We start from the raw sequence: 22,500 nt of genomic DNA, 5'->3' as shown, positions 1-22,500 counted from the left end.
TTTAGACCTATTTAATGTTAAGATTGTTGCTGCGCAAAACAAAACAGTGCCGTTGTGGAACACCGCTAGGCAACAGCTAGGTAGCCAGGACAACAGGTGTTGTCTATCACAGCAGCTGATTAGAGTGACAAAAGACCGGACCCCCTGCGGAGTGATATGAAACATTCGCTTTAGCCACTGACTTGTATACAAGCCAGTGGCTTTAGCAGTGAACGTCTTGTTGCCATTGACAGCGGTAGCCAGGACAACGGGTGCTGTCTATCACAGCAGCTGATTAGAGTCTTGTTGAAAAGTCGCTTTAGCAGTGAAAAGTCTTGTTGCCATTGACAGCGGTCTGTTATAGACCAACCCGTCCGTTATCGAAAATTATTATATGGTTGTGACGTCATCTGTCGAATGCTCCGTTCATTTCAACGGGGCTCCCCAACGTTCGGACGTCTGTTATTTTTCGATAACGGACGGGTTGGTCTATAACAGACCGCTGTCAATGGCAACAAGACTTTTCACTGCTAAAGCGACTTTTCAACAAGACTCTAATCAGCTGCTGTGATAGACAGCACCCGTTGTCCTCCTGGCTACCGCTGTCAATGGCAACAAGACGTTCACTGCTAAAGCCACTCTGGCTTGTATACAAGTCAGTGGCTAAAGCGAATGTTTCATATCACTCCGCAGGGGGTCCGGTCTTTTGTCACTCTAATCAGCTGCTGTGATAGACAACACCTGTTGTCCTGGCTAGCCTACCTAGCTGTTGCCTAGCGGTGTTCCACAACGGCACTGTTTTGTTTTGCGCAGCAACAATCTTAACACTAAATAGGTCTAAAGAAATGTCCCCGCATGTGTGAATCAATCATTTAAGTATATCCATATAATAAGCGGGTTAACTTTCGGCGAATCGGTCGCTTTGTGGAATAGCAGCACTTCAGAGAGAACAAGACCCCTCCGCTCCGCGTCGGGGTCTAAAGATTCTCTCTGTCGTGCTGCTATTCCACGGTAGCGACCTTCTCGCCGAACGTTAACCCTTACATAACAGACGTCCGAACGTTGGGGAGCCCCGTTGAAATGAATGGAGCATTCGACAGATGACGTCACAACCATATAATAATGCTGGATAAAAACTCACATATCCACCATTGCTCTATTTAGCTCGCGCACCCCCTTATGGCAGGCCACGCACCCCCAGGGGTGCACGCACCACAGTTTGGGAAACCCTGACCTACAGCAGTGGGGTCAAAGACGAGACGTGCATTTTTTTTGTTCCGCACTCATTTAACTATCAAAAAAGTTAATTAATGAATTTTGAATGTTATGCTGATAAACAGCATAGTCTGTTGTCTCATTTCAGTAACATTTAATGAAAAATAATTGTGAATGTATGTCTTAAATAATCTCATAAAGTGCAAAAACGTCATTCAGTGTAATGGTCCGAACTTAAAAATCATCAATACATCCTTGAATAATTATGCAAAATGACGAACAAAATTCTTTTTTCACTCTCTGGGCATAATTCTAGAAGTGTTCTTGTTATTGTATCAAAAGCATGTTTCATTACCATTTTGTTTTGATATTCAAATCATCTGGGGACTTTTGTCCGGATTTTCAATTCCTTAGATATCATTCAGTGTAATAAGATCAACATGGTGCTTTTAAATCATAATAAAAAGTGATAGTCACACACAATATGTGACATCATCAAAAGGAACCCTAGGGACCCCTTAAGTGATGATGCAAAGGGAGAATCTTGTTCTTCAATAGTCAAAAATTCTGTATTTTTATCTTGTGGTAACAGCGTCCACAAAAACAGATGTCATTCAGTGAAATGTCAAAAAACACTTTTATACTCAGATATTCATCCAAACAAGCATATTTTCTAAAAAGTCATAGTAAACATTGTGGGTCAAAGTCATCGTCTCATGTAGGTGACTAACTGTGTGCTTGTAAAAAGGTAAAAATAAGGTGAAAAGTATTTGGTCGTCCTTCAGTGTAAGAGATGTCATTCAGTGACATGCAGTGTAAGGGCCATTTCATTCAGTGTAATCAGTTCATGGTTGTATATTAAGAATCAAAACGGCAATATAAGTTGCAATATTACTCTAAGATACAATAATATGATGATACTACTTGAAATTATGACTTTTATTGTTATTTCCATTATAACCTTGTTATTGCCATGTAGCATCTATATTACTGGGTAGATTCTGGGATTTTGGAAGTTGTACATGAACATCAGTTGTACATCAGAACACCCTAAGTCACAATCCCCGAAATATGCAGGTTAACAGACAATTTTTTTTTTGTTTTTTTTGTTTTAGGCCTAAGTAGTAGCCTACCTCTAAGCTTGTGATCTTGGAAGTTCTTCAAAACACATTTTAATGCCCCAATATTAAGTAAAATACCAATTATTTGACAACATCTATTTCTGTTGTCACTCATTCAGGACGTTGAGTACTGTAGTATGATGGTAACAATATGATAGCAATGAAAAGTAGCTGTTTATATAGGCTTTTTTGCCAAGGCATCATTCAGTGTAATAGTTGTGGTCATTCAGTGAAATGCACATTTTTATGTGAAAATAAAGTCAAATTCTTACGAAACTTATTTGTTTAGCACAACAAATGCGGGGGCATACAACAAATGAATAATTGTGCATTTTAAACTGATTTTCTCTTCAGTGGAAAAACTTCTTAAAGCCAAATGGGTGAAATGCACTCGGTGAAAGACTACAAACACTGCAAAAAATGCCTTGCAAATGCCTTTTACTAGAAGTTTTAGGTTTGATGAAGACCTTAAATATAGGCCTTTACTATGGTATGTAGCTTATTTCAGTTTTTTAACGTCATCTATATGTTTTTTGCATTATTAACAGTTTAACACCGTATTACACTGAATGACATTTTATGGGTGAAAATGGGGTAAAATGCATGTTCCTTACTATTTTCTGAACAGAAAATAATAAACTTAATCACTCTACACTCCAATGTACCCAAAAAAGTTGTCAGGGAACAGTTTTATTTTTTGGAGTCCTGAAAACCCTGTTTCGTCTTTGACCCAGTGGCTCTTAAAGGTGCACTGTGTAATATTTTAGTAGTTCATTTCCAGAGTTCATGCTGCCCATTCACATATGTTACCTTTTCCACGACTTCATACTTACCACCACTATCAAATTCAAAGTACTGTATTCATTATGACTGGAAAATCTTTTTTTTTTAATACATGAGAAGGGGGATCCTCTCCATCGTCCGCCATTTTGAATTTCCATTTCAATCAAATTTGGCAATAGGCAACAGAGTTTCAATGAGCAGTATAGTTACAATTACCTTCTCTGGCCACCATCCTACACAGTGCACCTTTACCCTGGGGTGCGGGGCGGGCACCCTCTCTGAGAGTATGCCAGAGAGTGCAGGGGGTCCACGGAATTTCGCCTGTGTTGAGGTTGTGACTAAAATTCAGTTTGCTTTACAAATAGGCCAAATCTGTGGAAGTGCCATCTGTGGAGGAGGTTAACTTAATTCACTGCTCATCCTCTGATAAAACAGCCAATAGCACACTGGGCCAGACCATACCCAGCAGCACGGTTACAGTCTGGCAGCTCTGGACTAAACTACACACACACAGGAGGAGTATCCTTAGATGGCCCCTGTCTCACTCACTCACTCACTCACTCACTCACTCACACACTCACACACTCACACACTCACACACACACACACACACACACACACACACACACACACACACACACCGACTCAATCTCTCTCACACACAGATAGAAAAACACAGGGTTGCTTGCTCACTCGCGCACACACACGCACGCACAGGCACACGCACGCACGCACGCACACACACACACATCTCAAATGCCTCGTCTCTGAAGCACAATGACTCACAGCGTATCCCCACTCAGCTGTGATTCACTGCATCACACAAATACAAGAGAGACGTGGGCTACATCACACACACACACACACACACACACATGCGCGCACACCACACACACACACTAAACTTACCGGCAATCTGCTCCTCAGTCAGCTGGTCTGCCTGTGGACAGAGAGAAAGAGGGAAAGAGAGAGAGAGAGAGAGAGAGAGAGAGAGAGAGAGAGAGAGAGAGAGAGAGAGAGAGAGAGAGAGAGAGAGAGAGAGAGAGAGAGAGAGAGAGAGAGAGAGAGAGAGAGAGATTAGTGTACAGTTAATGGGGCTTGACTGCTGGCAGAGGAAAACACAAACGATAAATAAATCCAGAAAGAAATGCAGAACACCAGAGACTCTCACAGCTCACAAATGGCTTGCCAAGTGAAGTGGACAACCACACCATTGGTTATCAATCATTCTGAGGTAAGGTAAGCGTACCCATTAAGCCCATGTACCCTTTAAGCCCACTTTCAACTTTGAGGTCAATTTAAAGAAAGGGAAAAGGTGAATTTTGTTGTTCATCACCCTATCCAATTAAAGGGTTTAGTAACTGACAAAATGTTTTTTATTGCAAACAAATCACATTTTTTATCGTCGAGTTATTCCCGTCCAAGTGAATCCAGTCTCAGGACTACTGACAAGAAGTTGCCTCAAAACTTTGCCGTTTTGGGACATGTCAGAAATCATAGAATATCAGCTAGTTTAAGTCAAATGTTTTGAAAATACTTTCATATTTAGTAAACTAAGAGGTAAATGTAATGATTTTTATATATATACATGCAGTGTTTTACTAAATTATAGCATTTCCCTTCAAATGGAAAGATGTGTTTTATGAGCGAGCACACGCCGATATTTTCTTGATACAACCACACACCATCTTTATCTTACTCTACCGTAAGACTTAAGGTGGTTAGGCATGAATTCTAAGCATATTCCAGTTTGTTTGGCATTGGTCTTTAAAGAAATGCATCATGAAATGTTTTGTGGAGTTGATTATTTCCATAAAATAGCTTTTTGTATAGGCGGGCTTAATGGGTACTAGGTGGGCTTAAATGGTACACCCCATTGAAATGCATGCAAGTTTGCATGCATGCTTATGAAAAATGCCTTTGAGGGACATAAAAAGTGCTGTACAATCCCAAGTTGTTGGTTTAAAAGGCGTAATGTAATGAACTAACAATAATCAATAAGAAAAAATACATTTCTCTGTTTAGATGAAGAATTTTATGAAGTATATGAAGTAAAAGATGCCGTAATATTTAATTAGGTTTTATGCACTATTTTTTGAGCAAATCTTACATTTTTGGTCTGAAACCATTTATGCCATGTAGGCTCCACTGTTTAAACTCAATTCACACACCTCACCAGGTATTTTGATAAAGAAATAACTATATGAGCTTATTTGGAACACAAGTGGGCTTAAATGGTACCAATGGTACCATTTAAGCCCATTCAGACTTTTCACTTTTCTCGTAAAAAAATCTTCATATTGTACTTTGAAATATCCATCAACTCAGTGACAAACATTGAGAAGAGAGGTAAATCTTACTATTTAACAAAATATTTCACAAAAAAATTATGTGAAGATGATTGAAAAATAAAGAATTTTAGATTTTGGTGGGCTTAATGGGTACGCTTACCTTACACCAGGGGTGGAGGCAAATGGGTGATTCTCACGAAAATCAGATGTAAAACGGTTCACACTCCCAAATTTTAAAAAGTCTTTTGAAGGCAAATTTTCTTTTTGGAATGAAAGATTGAAGTCTAAAGTTGTTACAAACACACGTTTTAGTCATTTTATCACATTTTTTATCTATATTTAATGGAGTTTTTGTCTGCCTGAGCACAAGAAATTCTCATTACCGCAACACAAGTTCACATTAGAAAAATGTTTAAAAAGTTATGTTTTTGGCACTTTTTAACTGAATATTTGTAACAGTTATGTTAAGCTGTGTATTACAAACCAGGAATTATTGTATTTTAAGTTCAATATTTTATTCCAATTTTATGATTTGTCTCATTACCGCAACACAGTTAATGATTTATAATCTGTCTTTTTAGGATATCTTACTGGAAAAATACTTTTATATATATTTTTTCTATGCAGGTGATATATGAAGCACCATAATTTATCTATATACCATTACAAACTTAAAGCAGTTTGTAGTATATCATTAATTTGCAAATAAACATGCGTTGCGGTAATGAGAATGATGTTTCGGAAATGAGATTCAATGTTTCGGAGATGAGAATTATTGTATAGGATTCCTATTCAACAGATAATATCTTTGTGAAATGTTTCCACAACAAGCAAATTGAGTATGAAATCTGTGAATATTCAACAATTAACACTTACCTATCACTGTAACTTTCATACGGCTCAGCCATATTCAACACAATATGGCATTAGGCCTTGAGCAATGGCCCAAAATTTTGGCCCTTGGTGCCATCTGGGGGGACAAATGCTATCTATGTTTTTTGGCAATATATATCCCCCCATTACTAGAAAAAGCCTGATGGCAGTTATGGGGTGGTAGCGAAAGGAGGGGTGCAGCAAGGAGGGGGAGTGTGGGGCCTGAGTCATTTGAGGGCAAGGCAAGTTTATTTGTATAGCGCATTTCATACATAAGTGCAATTCAATGTGTTTCACAAACAAATAAAAGCAAAAAGAAAGAAAGAAAGAAGTTAGAGTCAATCAATAGTGAGTGCATTTTTCTGTACATCATCTGGAAGCTGGTTCCAAAGCTTTGCAGTGTAGGAGCTAAAGGCTTCCTCACTTTGTTTTGACTTTTGGAATTACAGTACCAGCAGCAAATTCTTCTCCGTTGACATTAGTGACCTGGACCTTGGTGCATACCACTGAAACATATCCAGTAGATACCCTGTAGATGGGTCCAATTCCATTTACTGTTTTAAACAAGAAGCAATGCCTTAAAATCAATTATGTAGCTCACTGGGAGCCAATGGAGTGATCTCAAATTTGGAGTACTGTGGTTTTTTGTAAGAACCTTTGCTGTCGCATTTTGGATTAGCTTCAATTGTTAGATGCTCTTTTTAGGGAGGCCTGTAAAAAGGCTATTGCAGTAATCAAACCTATTAAAATGAAGACATGTATTAGCACCTCCAGATCATGTTTTGACATAAGGCCTCTACATTTAGAAATGTGTTTAGGTGGTAAAATGCAGACTTATTCATGGCTTCCATGTGATTATTAAAGTTTAGGTTGCTGTCAATAAGGACACCAAGGTTTTTAACTGTATCCCTTGCTTTCAGGCCCCTTATTTTCCAGGAAAGTAGTAATCTTTATTCTCTCCTCCCTTTTCCCAAATATAATTGCTTCAGTTTTATCTGTGTTCAGCTGAAGGAAATTGTGAGACATCCAACTTTTAATTTGGTCAATGCAATGATAGAGTAGCCTCGCGCGCCATCCTACGTACTTCCGCCAAGACACTTGGCTCCGCACTACGTCTGGTACCTGTCTTCTATGGAGCGATGTTGACCGGTAGGATTTTCGCCGGTGTTCTGACAAACGGTCCCACATTGTAATTTTATCCTACGGTAGGGTGTTCTGTCAGACATGTCTGTTAAATGGTCCTACATCGCCACAGATAGACGTCAGACATGTTTGTTCAACAACTTATAAGTTAAATCCTGTTTTTTCACAAAAATGTCCTTTCTGCTTCCTGCAATCGCGTCAGATCAAACAAAGTCCAGACCATGAATACGAAATGGAAATGGTAGTATTATGGGATGGTCAGGACCAGGCTAATGATAGAGCGATTTAAGAGGGCTGTAGTCATTTGGGGATATAGATAAGTACCGTTGAGTTATTCTTGAACATTTGTTCGAGTGGCATACAGATTGAAGAATAATGGTCTCAGAATGGATCCCTGGGGGACCCCACTGTTCAGAAACATCTGTGATGAGTCATGGCTTCTAATGGCAACAAGAGTAGTAAGGGGTGGCTGGGGTTGTTGGGGCTGTGTTGGGTTAGACACTGTAGAGGGGGTGCAGGGATAAATGTGTGAAAATGTTATGATATGTATCAAAATGAGCTGTTATTATACATTCACATCCTTTATAATATAATATTTATTAATGCGCAATAAAATAATTTAATATAATGTAATAAAATGTTAAGTTACATCCTAAGATGTATAACGATTCCTCAATGCATTCTCAATGTACAATGTATTTTCAATGTATTCTCATCCACCGAAACATTGAATCTCACTACCGCAACATTGCGGTGTATGATAATGGTGTTGCGGAGGATGAGTGACCTTAACCTTTATCACAAGCTGTAGGAGCACCATGAAGGTCAGCTAAACTTTTCTCAGTTGTTTATGTTTAGACCATAATAGGGTATATGATAATAGAAAAATAAAAGCAGAAATATTTTTTTAAGACTTCATAATGTCACGTTGCGGTAATGAGAATTAAAAAGTTACATGGGTGCTATAAGAAGAAAGTTTTAACTTTTGTCTTGAGAGAGAAAAATATAGCTGCTTGCCTGGTAGACATCTTGAGTGTTACAGTCAATTCTGTCCCCATCCAACAAAAAGCATTGCAAATATTTGTTCCTTGTTGATTTTATCACTGATGCAAAGTTGTTGCGGAGAATGAGAAAGTTGGTGTTGGACACGTTTCTTTTTTTTATTATTTTCACTGTCTTAACACATTGAATACCGGCGGTGCTCACGGAATTATGTCGTAGAATACCAGCGTTCTAAGCCCTTTTTTCCGTTTTTTTGTAGACTCACAGCTTATTATGTGATAGGGCCACTGAAATATGTTATGACTCGTTTGAAAGTGGAGACGCTGCCCTCTTAGTAGGTGAAAACTGTGTGTCTCTACGAGCTTTTATTGCCGAGTAAACCCACGCTAAACCGAAGTGGGTATCCATGGAATTCAGCTACAATCGGAGATATTGAGGTTTTTGTGAAGGGTGCGCTTCTTCAGAATGTGACGAGTTTGAAAGGGGATGAGTTGGTTTTAATCACAATTTGGTGCAAGGTTAGCTCTGACACACATCTTCCTGCACGTCAAGACACACCTCCTGCTCTAAACCACTACGACACCGGCAATCAATGCCCTTCGAAATCCACGTTTTTCACACAGACTGAACACAAGCTCTTTGCACACATGCAGAAGGTCGGACATTTGCTAAAATAGTTCCCGATGACTCCCGAAATAATAGCCCAACATTGACAACAAATCCCAATGATATGATGCTTAGATGTAGCCCATCCGATCCATATGTAGCCATCTATGCTAGCTTCTGGCTTTTCACATACAGGAAGACAGTTCAACATAGGGGTGAATAATCAAATAAACTTATCTGGTTGGCGATCAAACTTCTAAATCGGAGTGCCATTTTGATCCAAGGAGCTGGTAAAGGTCTAGGTAGCAAGCCCAGAAAGTTCAAGATACTCCTGGAACGATATACAATGGTCTCTGTGTTTACCTATTGCGTGAAGTCAGACACAATACACGCTACCGATCGTAGGCTACTAGGGAAACAACAACATAGCACGATTCACGAATACGGCAGCACACCTCCTGCTCTGTCACACTACGACACCAGCAATCGATGCCCTTTGAAATCCCCGTTTTTCACGTGGACTGATCACAAACTCTTTGCACACATGCAGAGGGTGAGACATTTGCTAAAATAGCTCCCGATGACTCCCGAAATAATAGCCCAACATTGACAACAAATCCAAATGATATGATGCTTAGATGTAGCCTAGCCCATCCGATCCGAATCATATGCGGTGGCAGATGGACACTCCCAACTGAGATCGCTCCCGGACGTGTAGTCCCAGGTGTTTCTATCACTCCCGGACGTGTAGTCCCACCCGGATCGATAGTCTGGCTAGTGGGAGCGAGCCGACAGGGGAGCGTCCTGCGTTGGGAGCGACAATCAGGGAATCATGATATGTAGCCATGCTAGCTTCTGGCTTCTCACATACAGGAAGACACAGAAACTTATCTTTTTGGCGATCAAACGTCCAAATCGGAGCGCATTACTGCAATCACATATCGGGTGCCATTTGGATCCAAGGATCTGGTAAAGGTCTTGCAAGTCCAGAAAGTTCAAGATACTCTAGGCACTATACAATGGTGTTTACCGATTGCGTGAAGTCAGAGACAACACATGCTACAGTGACCGTACTAGGGAAATCAATGCAGGCAGCGCGATAGGCGACATGGGTTGGCATCCAGACATCTTGGTAAGTTAAATTAAAATATCCAAATCATAACACTCAAACATCATAACAATCAAACAACTTTGGACTGCAAATGTTGTCATTTATGTCCATCACAGAGCTACCAAAATCACATATATTGTCCATTGAAGGGTGTAGATTCAAAATATGATATTTAAATGCAAAAACGCATTTTTACGTTTTGGTATACAACGCATGGGCGTGAAAAACGCATTAGTACGTCGTCGGTACTCAATGTGTTAACCAACAGTCACCAAATACCCAATGTACTTTATTTGTGCCTATTTGTAGTATGTTATTTCCTGAAATGTATTCTTTTATATCTTTTTAATTTATAATATTTCCATCTTATACGGCACAATTTTAGTTGTGGACGCGTTGCGGTAATGAGAAATTTACCATTAAATGTGAAAAAATGACAAATTGAGTAATAGAAGTACCGATTTGGAATAATGAGCAATATAGTAAATAAAAAGGTGCTTTTATTGATATATTTTCTATTTTCATACAGTTAACTTTAATTATAAAAATGCTTTGTGACACCTTTTTCTCGTGATTTCGTGAGAATCACCCAAATAGGGTATTTGTCCCTAGGCCCAGGGCCCTTCTGTATTGGTGTTGGGGGCCCTATTGTGATCATGACAGGCCATATGTGTGGGGCCCTATAAGTGTTTTACGCTGGGGCCCTGTGTGCAATTGTTCTGCCACTAGGTACACCATATGTGTGATCTAGGTGAGGTGGGTCGGGAATAGGGATGGCGAAAATTGAAAAAACGTTTAACCGGCTACTGAGACTCATTAACCGGTGCTTAACCGGTAATCTTAAATTAAACAACGTTCGCGTGCCTGATATGCACAGCACTGATTTTTTTTTTCTTCACATAAGCCTTTTTATCGTACTAAAACCTAAAAATTATGTTTTTTGGCACTTTTTGGGAGGAAATTACAATTATTATTATTATTATTATTACAACCGGTTCACCGGTGGCAGAACATTTTAACCGGTTAAAGTTGATCCGGTCGACTATCGGTTAACCGGTTACCGGTTACCATCCCTAGTTGGGAAATAGGTTTGATCAGTCCATTAGAGCCCAGTCAAATATTTTGACTTCCTAGGTCCCTTGAGATGACCGGAAGGGGAGAGCAGCGGTGAGGTAGCCAGGCCGTGCCCTCCGAGTGACTCAACACCTTCAGCGTTGCAACTAGTCAGGTCAAGAGCAATACAAGTACTTTCTGAGTTCCCGAAAAAACGGGAGCTCCTCCCACTTCGTCAGGAAGCAAACGACCATTAGCAAATGAAGGGAGGCTTGTCAATCATGCAGTTTGGGAAATGTCTATTGCTATGCTCTTGGTCAGACCCAGTCTCGAAGAGATTTGAAAGTCGATGATAATAAGGCTAGCGGTGAGGCAGGGCTGTGCAGGACGTGTGCTGCTGGTGTAGTGTAGTGTAGAGTAGTGTAGTGAAGGACGAGTATATTAATACCTCACACACACCCTGCTTTAAATACCCACACTCACACACCCTGCCTTAAATACGCACACCGGATATAATTAGCGGGCCGCTAAAGGGGTCAGCCATGTAGCACAGCACAGCACAGCACAGCAGATCACAATCCACTTAGCCATGACTAGTTAGCCTGCACTATGCTACGCTATCCTACGCTACGCTACGCTATGCTACGCTCCCACCCAACACGACCCCACCCCACCCCGACGGGCTTGTTCAGTTCTGCTCTGCTCTAATCTGTGTGTGTGTGTGTGTGTGTGTGTGTGTGTGTGTGTTAGAATCTGCCTCCCACCTGACTCGACAGACTTGCTCAGTTCTCATCTGTGTGCGTGCCTGTGTGTGTGTGTGTGTGCGTGCGTGTTCGTAATGAGTCTCTAATAGTGATGGCGTTGAGGAAACAGCCATCCTGCATGCTGCATGCTGCTGTTCTGCCATCAGGAGACATTATACCCGCTCATCTGAGGACGCTAGCCAGACACACTTCCAGCACGCGCACTGCTGTCTGTGTGTGTGTGTGTGTGTGTGTGTGTGACGTGTGTGTGTGTGTGGCCATGATAAGTCCTTCATACACTGAACTAATGGAGAAATGAGTGTGTGTGGTGTGCATCGCATCAGTGATAAGCATACTAATATTATTACATTACACTGTATGTGTGTGATATTCTCTGATAATCCTCCGTCCTAATATTACATTAGCCTCCTCCACTACCTTCTGGCCAGATGAGGAGGGATCACAGTAGCCCAGTGGTTCTCAACTGGAATAGTAGGGGTGCACGATGTATCGGCCAGATGTATCGGTATCGGCCGATATTCAACACATCGGACATCGGTCTGATGGGTAAAACTGGGCCGATGTTAACGCCGATGTTTTTTTTTATATGTTACGGTTCTAAAAGAATGGACTTGACGATGACTTTCACTGTTTGTCTTCTATTTTGTCTCTATTTTTTATCTAAGCTTAATTATCACAGGGAGTTAAAAAGTGTTTTTGGAAATAAGACGACATTCAAAAATTCTGTTTGTTTGCATCATTGTCATCTCTTTTTTTTTTAAAAAGAAAGAAAAACATCTGTATCGGTTAATATCGGTCATCGTCCAAAACCGCAATATCATAATCGGATATCGGTATCGGCCGAAATTTTTGACATCGTGCATCCCTATGGAATAGTCTTGTGACCCACAATTTGCCGTGGTCAATACGTTGTGACCCAAACTGCGTGTCGCACCGTCAGATTCTTCAAATAATAATAAAACATATTATCATGCATTTCATAATATGCATTATTATTTGCATTGTATGCTGATATACAATGTGTCTTATGAAGTAGTGGAGAGGAAAAGGCCTATTAACCATGTTTCACTCGGTCTTCATCAACATCATAGTCATTTTTAGTGCATTGCATCACAGCTCCGTGACCCACCCAGGAACCCTCCGCGACCCACTTTTGGGTCCCGGCCCACCAGTTGAGAATCACTGCATTAGCCTACATTACCTGCTGGGCCTCTCTTGGCAGATTCAGGCCGACTCAGAACCGGGCCAGAGCCCGGGCCGTTCCCGCTTCTAATCGCAAACGAGCTGCGTTCACATCGTGGACCTTAGCATTCGTGAACCAGAGAGTTGATTCACAATGCGAACCGAAAAATACTTGTTTTTTTTTCTCCACGAACCGTGAGGACAACGTGGACGTAAGACGCATGGGAAAAGTTCAGAGGCCTAAGAACGGGGGTGGCACGCAGTACAATGAGGGGCAGCTAGAATAGTATTGGATACGGTATGTAGGTGAAAGTTGAGCTTGATCGATTTCATACAGGCATCTATGTGAATCCTGCAGCACCTGCGAATCTGGGATTCTACCTTGCCACTGAAAATGCACACTAATTTAAATTAAAACGTGTCGGCCAGGCCCTAAAGTGTCTGATTTTACGTGAAATGACCCACAATTACCCAAGAGCAATGTGGCACAGCCACAGGGAGGGTCAGTTACTCCACAACTGAAACCTCTTTAAAGGGACACTGTTTGAGATTTGTAGTTGTTTATTTCCAGAATCCATGCTGCTCATTCACTAATGTTACCTTTTTATGAATGCTTACCACCAGAATCAAATTCTAAGTATTCATTATGACTGGAAAAATTGCACTTTACATACATAAATAGGGGGATCTTCTCCATGGTCCGCCATTTTGAATGTCCAAAAATAGCCATTTTTAGCTGCAAAAAGCACTGTACTTGGACCATACTAGAAAATATTAGTTTATTACTTGGTAAACTTTCATGAAAATATCAAATTTGGCAATCGATAACTCAGTTTCAATGAGCAGCATAGTTGCAGTACCTTTTTTGACCATTTCCAGCACAGTGTCCCTTTAAGGGGAGACCAGGATAACGCTGATCATTCACTAGATTTGGCTTAGAAGCAACGCACGGTGTTCTGTACAGCGCCTCCTCGCAGAATGCTGTTTTCGCGATTAAAATAAACTTTTCAGTGTAATGACAACCATCACACCAACAGGAGGTTGTCGTCTTCAAAATAAGACCAACTAGAATTGCGGTGGTTAATGTATGGGTTGATTGATTAAATCAAATAGGTAACAGTATTCCGAACACATCTGACCAAATAAGTAACAGTACTCCGTACAACTTCATTACATTAAACGGTGCACTACCAATGGTTTTCATGACCGATCTAATGTGTATGTGTTTGTGAAGTGCTAAACTAATTGTTATTCGTTCCATGAAGAGTTTAAGTGAATATAACACGGTAAAAATAACATAGCAACCGCGTATGAAAGTGCCGTTCTTGGCTGCAATGTAGCTTGTTGCAACAAGGTTGCAACAAGCTACTTCCGGCTAGCATGCATGTTGCTTTCAAAGTCATCTTTACCGTGTTGTAGTCATTCAAACTCTGTTTTGAAGGGATAGTTTGACAACAAACAAACACACCAACATTATAATTGCATGAAAACCATTGCTAATGCAGCATTTTAAGGTAAATCAGATGTACGGAATACTGTTACTTATTTGTTCAGGCCGACGGAAGCTAGCGGCTCATGGCTAACCGGCACTTGGCACAAATAATCAATCCATACATTAACCACAATGCTCCACTGTAAGTCGATGTGGTCTTATTTTGAAGACGACAACCTCCTCTTTCACATGAGCCATTCAATACGTGTGATGGTTGCCATCACACCGAATGGCATTGTTTTGATTGCGGAAACGCCATTCTGTGAGGTGGCGCTGTACGGAACACTGTGCGTTACTTCTACTCTTGCCTCACTGATCATCCGAATGCACTGTTGTGACAATGCATGTTATTATAGCGCACCGTTATTGCCTTCAGTGTCTTTTTAATACCACCTCTTCTCATTCACTGGTGAACTGCAATAGCTAGTTTGCCTACTGGCACCTGTGGCACTCAAAAGCTGATGTCACTTTGAATAATGTCGACTTGTCATAATAAAGACAGCCCAAACAATGTCAAATTGTCATGAACATAACCGCATGTCACTTAATGACAACAGTCATAAAACATTTGACTTAACGTTTATGAGCTAACTTATACATAACTGCGTCATGACAGTCTTATGACAGTGTTATGACATGCGTATGACACCGGTGTCAAGTATAGTGCTACCTTATTATTTCACATTACACTTAGCTAGGGCTGCACGATTATGGAAAAAATCATAATCATGATTATTTGGGTAAAAATCATAATCACGATTATTAATCACGATTATTATTATTTTTTTTTTTTTAATTACAACAAAATGAAATATAATTATATACGGGATGAGCAAAATAAAATAAATTGTAATAATTATGTAAAAGGCAATAGCGTGAAACTTAGGTGAACAGATTTCTGGCCAGAAACATCAGCCTGTCAGTATGTTCTAGCTTCAAGGTCGCTCTCGAAGGTCACGATTGCCACGATTAAATCACGATTAAAATAACAATTTCGATAACACAATTATATCACGATTTTCGATTATTGACGATTAATTGTGCAGCCCTACACTTAGCTGACACTTGATGGTGATGGTTACAGCCCCTGGAGCAATGTGGGGTTGTGGGGTTAGGTGCCTTGCTAAAGGGCACTTCACCCATAGATGGAGGTGTAGGGAGAGGTAAGGGCCAGATATTCGAACCTGCAACCCTGTGATCTAAGTACAGTCCAACTCCCTAACCATTACACCAGAGACGGTTTATATACATGTAAGTGTTAACTGTCTCGTTGATTAAACCCAAAGAAACTACATCTGGCTAGCGCCGGGCGGTAGCCACTTCAGAAGGAGGACGGGAGGCAGAAGATACAGTTTTCGGTCTTGTTTATTCCTGCCCTCTTACACATTAAAACGGACAAAAGGAGGTGTCCCCAAAATAAAACAAACACTAACTTCGCTAATCTAAAAATACTCGCCACTCACACTGTCACACATCTGCCCGTAATCAAGTTCTCCTCAGCTCTGATTAGAATAGAGAATCTTTGATTACACCACAGCTGTCCACGGCTGTATTTAACTTGAAATTGGAATCTGATATTTGAGCTCTAGTCAAACTAAAGCCAGAATAAAGTTGAGCATGGCTGTCTACAGCCAAGAAGTCAGAGAGTGCGTGCACATCAACTAGTGCAGGGCTGGACCAAAGAGAAGATAAAGGAAAATGCGAAAGTCAGCAGCACTGTTCGATGCTCCCCTTGTCCCCTGTGCCATTCAACTTTATTTGGGAACATTAGGGATGCACCGATAAGCTTACCACTTTTTTGAAAACCGATACAAGTACATTAATGCGTGTACTTGCCTATACCGAGTACCGATACCGATACCTTTTACCACCAAAATACAGTGAAAATAAATGCATGGCCTTGTTTTTTTTCCACCTGTGATATTTTTATTGTCCATTTCCATGTTAGTAAATGTATGAGGTGGCACTTTTTTTCCATGCTGCTTTCAAGTCCACAGAACGTGACAAGATTTTGCATTATTTTGTGTAATAGCAGTATCGTTCCTGGTATCGGCAAGTGCTTGACGAGTACGAGTACGAGTATAATGAGCAGTATCGGGTGCCGGCATCGGTGCATCCCTACTGTTCGATGCTCTCATTGTCCCCTGTGCCATTAAACTTTATTTGGGAGCATCGATCAGGGTTGCAGACCTTTATAATTTCCTTTCATAGCCGTGTTCAGCTCAGTGTTAAACTACGTAGGTCATGCACAAATTACAGGCAGTACATGAAAGGCTGAGGACTTGGGTCAGGTTTAGATACTCGTTGTTTTCCGACCAGTGTCACTGAATCAAGAGAGCAATGTTCATGCTTAGTCAGTGCTTTTAGAATAATGTATGATTACTGCATTAACCAGGAAGAAGAGACCCAAAAATATATTTTCTTATCGCACTGTGACTACGGTAGTCTGAATGAAATTTATCTTAGTTGTCATACAGCAAGGGGTGTTTGTGCACCTGATGAATCATTGCAACATCACGGCTGATTGGGCAGAGCCAGCATGAGTTGATCACCCTCCCTCTGTGTCAAACTACTACAAGGTCATGATTACTGTGTATGAGCAACCAGAGACATCACCAGAGAGCAGAGATGTAAGAGAGAGAGAGAGAGAGAGAGAGAGAGAGAGAGAGAGAGAGAGAGAGAGAGAGAGAGAGAGAGAGAGAGAGAGAAAGAGAAAGAGAGAGAAAGAGAAAGAGAGAGAGAGAGAGAGAGAGAGAGAGAGAGAGAGAGAGACAGAGAGAGAGATCAAAGCACACTCCGCTGCCAAGCTAAAGTCATGCTGCCTGCTGTGCGCTCAAAGCTGAGAAGAATACAGTACATGCTGACAGATGATTACACATGGCATGCAGGAAACATAAAGAAACCTCTGCTTGTTGTTCACACTTTTATTGTGACTGCACTATTGTCAAAATGAGCCAAATTAGACGCAGCGAGTAGCAGTGAGGTGTGTTGAGTGTTGCTTGCATGCAGACGCAGGGGGGGGGGCAGAATTGGGTCCTCATTACATTGCATGTGTTGGGGGAGGGGGCTCTTTACATGACTTTGTCCCGGCCCTAGGCAAAGCTAGCTGTCAGCTGTCCTGGCCCCCACTCACTAGTCTAGTTCAGTATTTCCCAACCAGGGGTACGTGTACTACTAGGGGTACGCGAGCACACTGAAGGGGGTACTTGGAAAAATGTAATTTTAATAAATGCATGGGAGCATAGTCACACTGGAATAGAAAAAGCAATGTAAAACACAAGTTAGGGGGTACTCGTGGCACAACAAAAAGGCTCTGGGGGTACATGAGACAAAAAAGGTTGGGAAACACTGGTCTAGTTCTATGCCACTTAAGCTTATCCTCAGCTCAACTCATCTCCACAGCCGCTGCTGGCGCATCCTTCATAATTTTTATTTACTGTGTGCATGGAAACAGGTGTGTGGGTGAGAGAGACATCTGCCAATAGCTGAATGTGGATAGTAGAGGCGAAGCAGGGGAGCGGTGGGGCTGACTCGACAGGGTCTTACTGGTCTTGTAAGCATGTGGCTGGTACTATGGTGGCATGCGATGAGGGGTGCACTGCAGAGTCAGACACAGCCAGCCTAGCCTACTACACAGCACAACGTGCTTCTGCAGCAGGACCAGCAGAGAGGATTTGGTTCAATGCGGGGAGAGAGGGAGAGAGAGGGGAGGATAGAGAGAGAGAGAGAGAGAGAGAGAGAGAGAGAGAGAGAGAGAGGGGGGGTAGAGAGAGAGAGAGAGAGAGGGGGGAGAGAGAGAGAGAGAGAGAGAGAGAGAGAGAGAGAGAGAGGGAGAGAGAGGGGGGGAGAGAGAGAGAGAGAGAGAGAGAGAGAGAGAGAGAGAGAGAGAGAGAGAGAGAGAGAGAGAGAGAGAGAGAGAGAGATGGAGAGAGGGGGTAGAGAGGGAGACGAAGAGGTAGGTAGAGAGAGAGAGAGAGAGAGAGAGAGAGAGAGAGAGAGAGAGAGAGAGAGAGAGAGAGAGAGAGAGAGAGAGAGAGAGAGAGAGAGAGAGAGAGAGAGAGGGCGGGCGGGTTGCTGTGTGTGTGTGGATCACTCGCTCAGAGACTGCAGCCTGCCTTGCCCGAGAGCTCGTCTCGGCTGGAGCGCTCTGGTGCAGTAACGTTACGCAGGCAGCCTCTCACAAATCCCTTGGCTGCAGATTGCTACACTAGCGTAACTAGCATTGCAGTCGCGTATTATAGGCCTTCTGAGAATAGGGTGAATACATTAAACACGGAATTTCCAAAAGTGACTGAAATCGCGGATTCCACGCAAGACTGGCGCATGGCATGACACTGCTGTGTCCAAATCTTTGTGCAAAAGCCAACGGGTTGCTCGGTGGTGTGATGAAACGGTGAACTCACAGTCACACTCACACAGTTAGGCCTCCTTGCGTTGCCAACGTGTGGAATATAAACGTGCTGTGCACAAATGAATAAATACTATGACTGCTGGCAAGCCAGCATGGCCTGTCAACTTTTTATGACAGACACCATTCAAACGCGCTACAATGTGCCATACACGCCCACTTGTCACACATGGAGACGGCATCTTACGGTAGGGTAGGCCTACACAGTTGCAGCAGGTTAACAATGATTGAATTAATAGCCAACTGCCTGCCTGGCTGCCTTGGGCTATTAGCTAACTGTGCGTCCTAAAGCGTCTTTGGCTGGATTAGACGAGATGGATATAGCTAGTGTAGAGTAATCCTAGTCCTGTCGGCCACAGGGCCAAGTTAGGTCACACCTTCATCAGTATACTAGCTACACAACGTTACCTAGCTACACAAGTTGTAACCTACTTCGGCTGACAAACGTCATTCTCTGAATTTCAGACCATGTCCCAGTCGTCATATTTGTTTGCGATATGTTAGTGTATTTTATATACTGTCAATCATCCAAGGAACATAAAAATGAGTGTCACTATTCAGGACTGATTTGAGTTTCAATGGAGGTCCTCCCTGGCAAGCGTGACGTTTGCGTGATCTAGACGACAGCTAACAAACCACTGTCCCACATTTATGATTTTGAGACCACATTTACCAGCTGGTAAGCACACAAACTGGCTTTAAATCACTGCATTCTTAGTTATGTGGCGACCAAAATCACTACAAGTCGAATAGTATGTTGTCGTCAATCAACTGTCAAAGCTAACAGACAAGCCGACATGGTTAGCAACCAGTAGAGTCGTAGCTTTACATTCATTCGGCCCCTGCAAACCACATGCACTACAACAGTCATGCGTTTACAGAAGAGTACTCACCATTGTTGTCTGTAAGGGCTAGATCTTAATCCCAAACGAGGCTTGATTCTGATCCTGCTAAAGCAGTGTCGTTATAAATAATTCAATGCAGGAATTGGGACGATTCAGTTACCCAGCACTGTCCGCTTGGCTTGCAGTCTGAAGTCTCCCGGAAACTCCTCTCCTCACTGACAGTTGGATTTCCTAGTATCCATCCGCCATGACGTCATTGCTTCCCATGGCCCACGTCTCTCTTTACAAAATCTTACTCACCTAATCTCAGTGCTTAATTTGTAAATCACAAGGTACCGGAACGCAAAACACATATGACATCACAGCGACGATGAGTTGGACAGAGGTCCCGGAACGCACAGAAAAACTATTGTTACGCAAACGAATAAAAACGGGAAAAAGATAAATAGATGCAATTCCCTGCGTTTTATCGACATTGAGTCCCATGTCAGCTCATATCCATACTTTTGTTTCTTAATACAAGGGACGGTTGGCAATCCAATGGCTATTTTAAACAACAGCCATAGCCTATTAAATGCTGTAATGACAACAACCAATATTTTTTGTTTGATCGCTAACTTTATGCTTAGTAGTTTCGTGCAGTGCATGGAAATTATGCTTTCCCCATGAGGTGAAAAGAAACCGAAGCGGTCTTCTACTAGTCTACCTATTGAAAGGACAGTGCATGGCTGTCCAATTCTTATCCTTTCCCGTATTCACACAACGTTGGCATAGGCCTATTAAACGTCAAATCCACGCTTTGTTGGCGACTTTATTGCATATAATTTGGCTAATCCGCATGTGCTGTTGCGATATACCACTTCACTGTTTCAAGGGCTCGCGCACTGATGGTAAGCGAGCTGCGATTTTCAGGGCTCGCGCACTGATGGTAAGCGAGCGGCGACTTTCCCGGTAGACTTGGCTTTTCACACTGACTGTCTGCTCGCGCTGCGGTCCGGTTGACAATCCCTCCGACCAATGTTTTATTTGGAGCGTGTAGGCCCTATTTGAATGAAATATCACATTGTCTTTGCCGTTTTCGTGCTCAAATTGACTTGTAAGCTACTGTCGGGTCTTGGGAGAGAAGGAAACGCGCGCACACACATGCTGAGCGCTCGCCAGCCGAGGAAGATCTCATCCTCTCACCCAGGCTGTCTTTTTCGCTAGGCTACATGACTGATCAATGCACCAAACGCAGCAGGTGCCACTAGAAATTAGTATGTCCAAAACCTTGTGTGCCGACCAAAATTTGATGAAAACTTTTAAACAATGTTTGGCACAGCCAGGCTTTCCATCTCATCCGCGCATATGAACAAACAACGAGAGAGGGGGAACTTCACGTAGCCTACATTTAGTCAGATAGTAGGGATGGAAATGTAGCATAGTAGATCTTAAATATATGGGACAAGCAGTAGGCTATCAATTGTGCTTCCCCCACCAAAATAGCCACGCAAACGCTGGACTTCTCCTACTGCAATAAAGTGGGGAGGTCGCGACTTTCGTCTTGAATGTTGCTAAATTTTAACTTGGTCTCCTCCATGCTTGCAGACAAGTCCCCAAAAGCACTTCAGTATCCTCTCCCTTTCACTCAAACAAACACACTCTCATACACTAGTTTTGTGAGATGGCTTTGTTTTCCATCGGAAATCCAATAGGCCTATGTCGAATAATTAATTTACATGCCCGTGCGTCGCGACGATAAAAATATGTCGATAGTTTTTTTTTCAGTCGGTGCCCGTTGCCTTCAGCTCTACCATATTGTAACGGTGCAGCCAACTGTAGGCTATTTTTAAGTTTTAAAGGTTATGAGTTGGATGTCAGGCAGCAATAAGACTGCCTTTGGTTTAGCCTTGTTACCTTTCCAAATATGAATAAAAAACACTGACCAACAAGAAATAACTTAGATCAACACAACGAACATCTTTTCTCATTTTTTAAGTAGTGCACTTTTGCAAACCCTTGTTTGCAGACTTGCGCGCTCGGTCTCAATTTGGAACAGCGCACATCAGTGTCTGACTTTAGCATTCAGAAATGGTGGTCTTCTCTGCGCGCACACTTCATGGTTCCTTCTCGCTTGCTCACTCGGCTTGTTGTTGTTGCGATCCTGACAGTATCAACCCCAATTTAGGCCTATAGGCTGCTCGGTGAGATGGGAAATGTAGCGAACATGGGATAATGCTGCGCTCACACCCCTGAGGAGGCAGAGATAGTCCGTTACAATAGCCTATAGTAGCCTCTCTGTATTTTTTTTTTTAATTCATTCACGAGAGGTTCCGGATCAGCCATAATAAGTCCCGGAACACAGGGGGGTCAAAATTACGAGGTGGGGGATCCTGTTCCGGCATGATCCGGCTCAAATTAAGCACTGCCTAATTTTATGTCAAGTGTTGTATAAAATATATGTGCGTTTTTAATATAATTTCACATTTTCAATTGATGATACGTCCAACATAAAATCAAATTAAGAATATTGGGAACTATACTTTGGGAATTCGCGGAGGGATCTTTGGGAGTCAACTCAGCCACCTGCAGAGTCGAGTGTTGACTCCACTCATCGAATCACCAACTACAGTCTTCTTCTCCAGACTTTTTA

At 42.0% G+C, this 22,500-nt stretch overlaps 1 protein-coding gene across 1 annotated transcript in view; it reads right to left on the bottom strand.

Moving 5' to 3' along the window:
- Positions 1-20,066, bottom strand: part of calm3a (calmodulin 3a (phosphorylase kinase, delta)) — a 28,640-nt gene extending 8,574 nt beyond the window's left edge. The window contains exons 1-2 of the mRNA XM_063205868.1: positions 19,917-20,066; positions 4,008-4,038 (exon numbers count right to left, since the gene is read on the bottom strand). Of these exons, the coding sequence (XP_063061938.1) occupies positions 4,008-4,038; positions 19,917-19,919 (34 nt within the window). The 5' untranslated portion in view covers positions 19,920-20,066. The remainder of the gene's footprint in view (positions 1-4,007; positions 4,039-19,916) is intronic.
- Positions 20,067-22,500: the final 2,434 nt, after the last annotated feature.

This window comes from Engraulis encrasicolus, chromosome 8 (assembly GCF_034702125.1).
Source record: "Engraulis encrasicolus isolate BLACKSEA-1 chromosome 8, IST_EnEncr_1.0, whole genome shotgun sequence".
NCBI lineage: Eukaryota > Metazoa > Chordata > Actinopteri > Clupeiformes > Engraulidae > Engraulis > Engraulis encrasicolus.
Note: the sequence above shows the minus strand (reverse complement) of the source record. Positions and strands in the feature narration are given on the sequence as shown.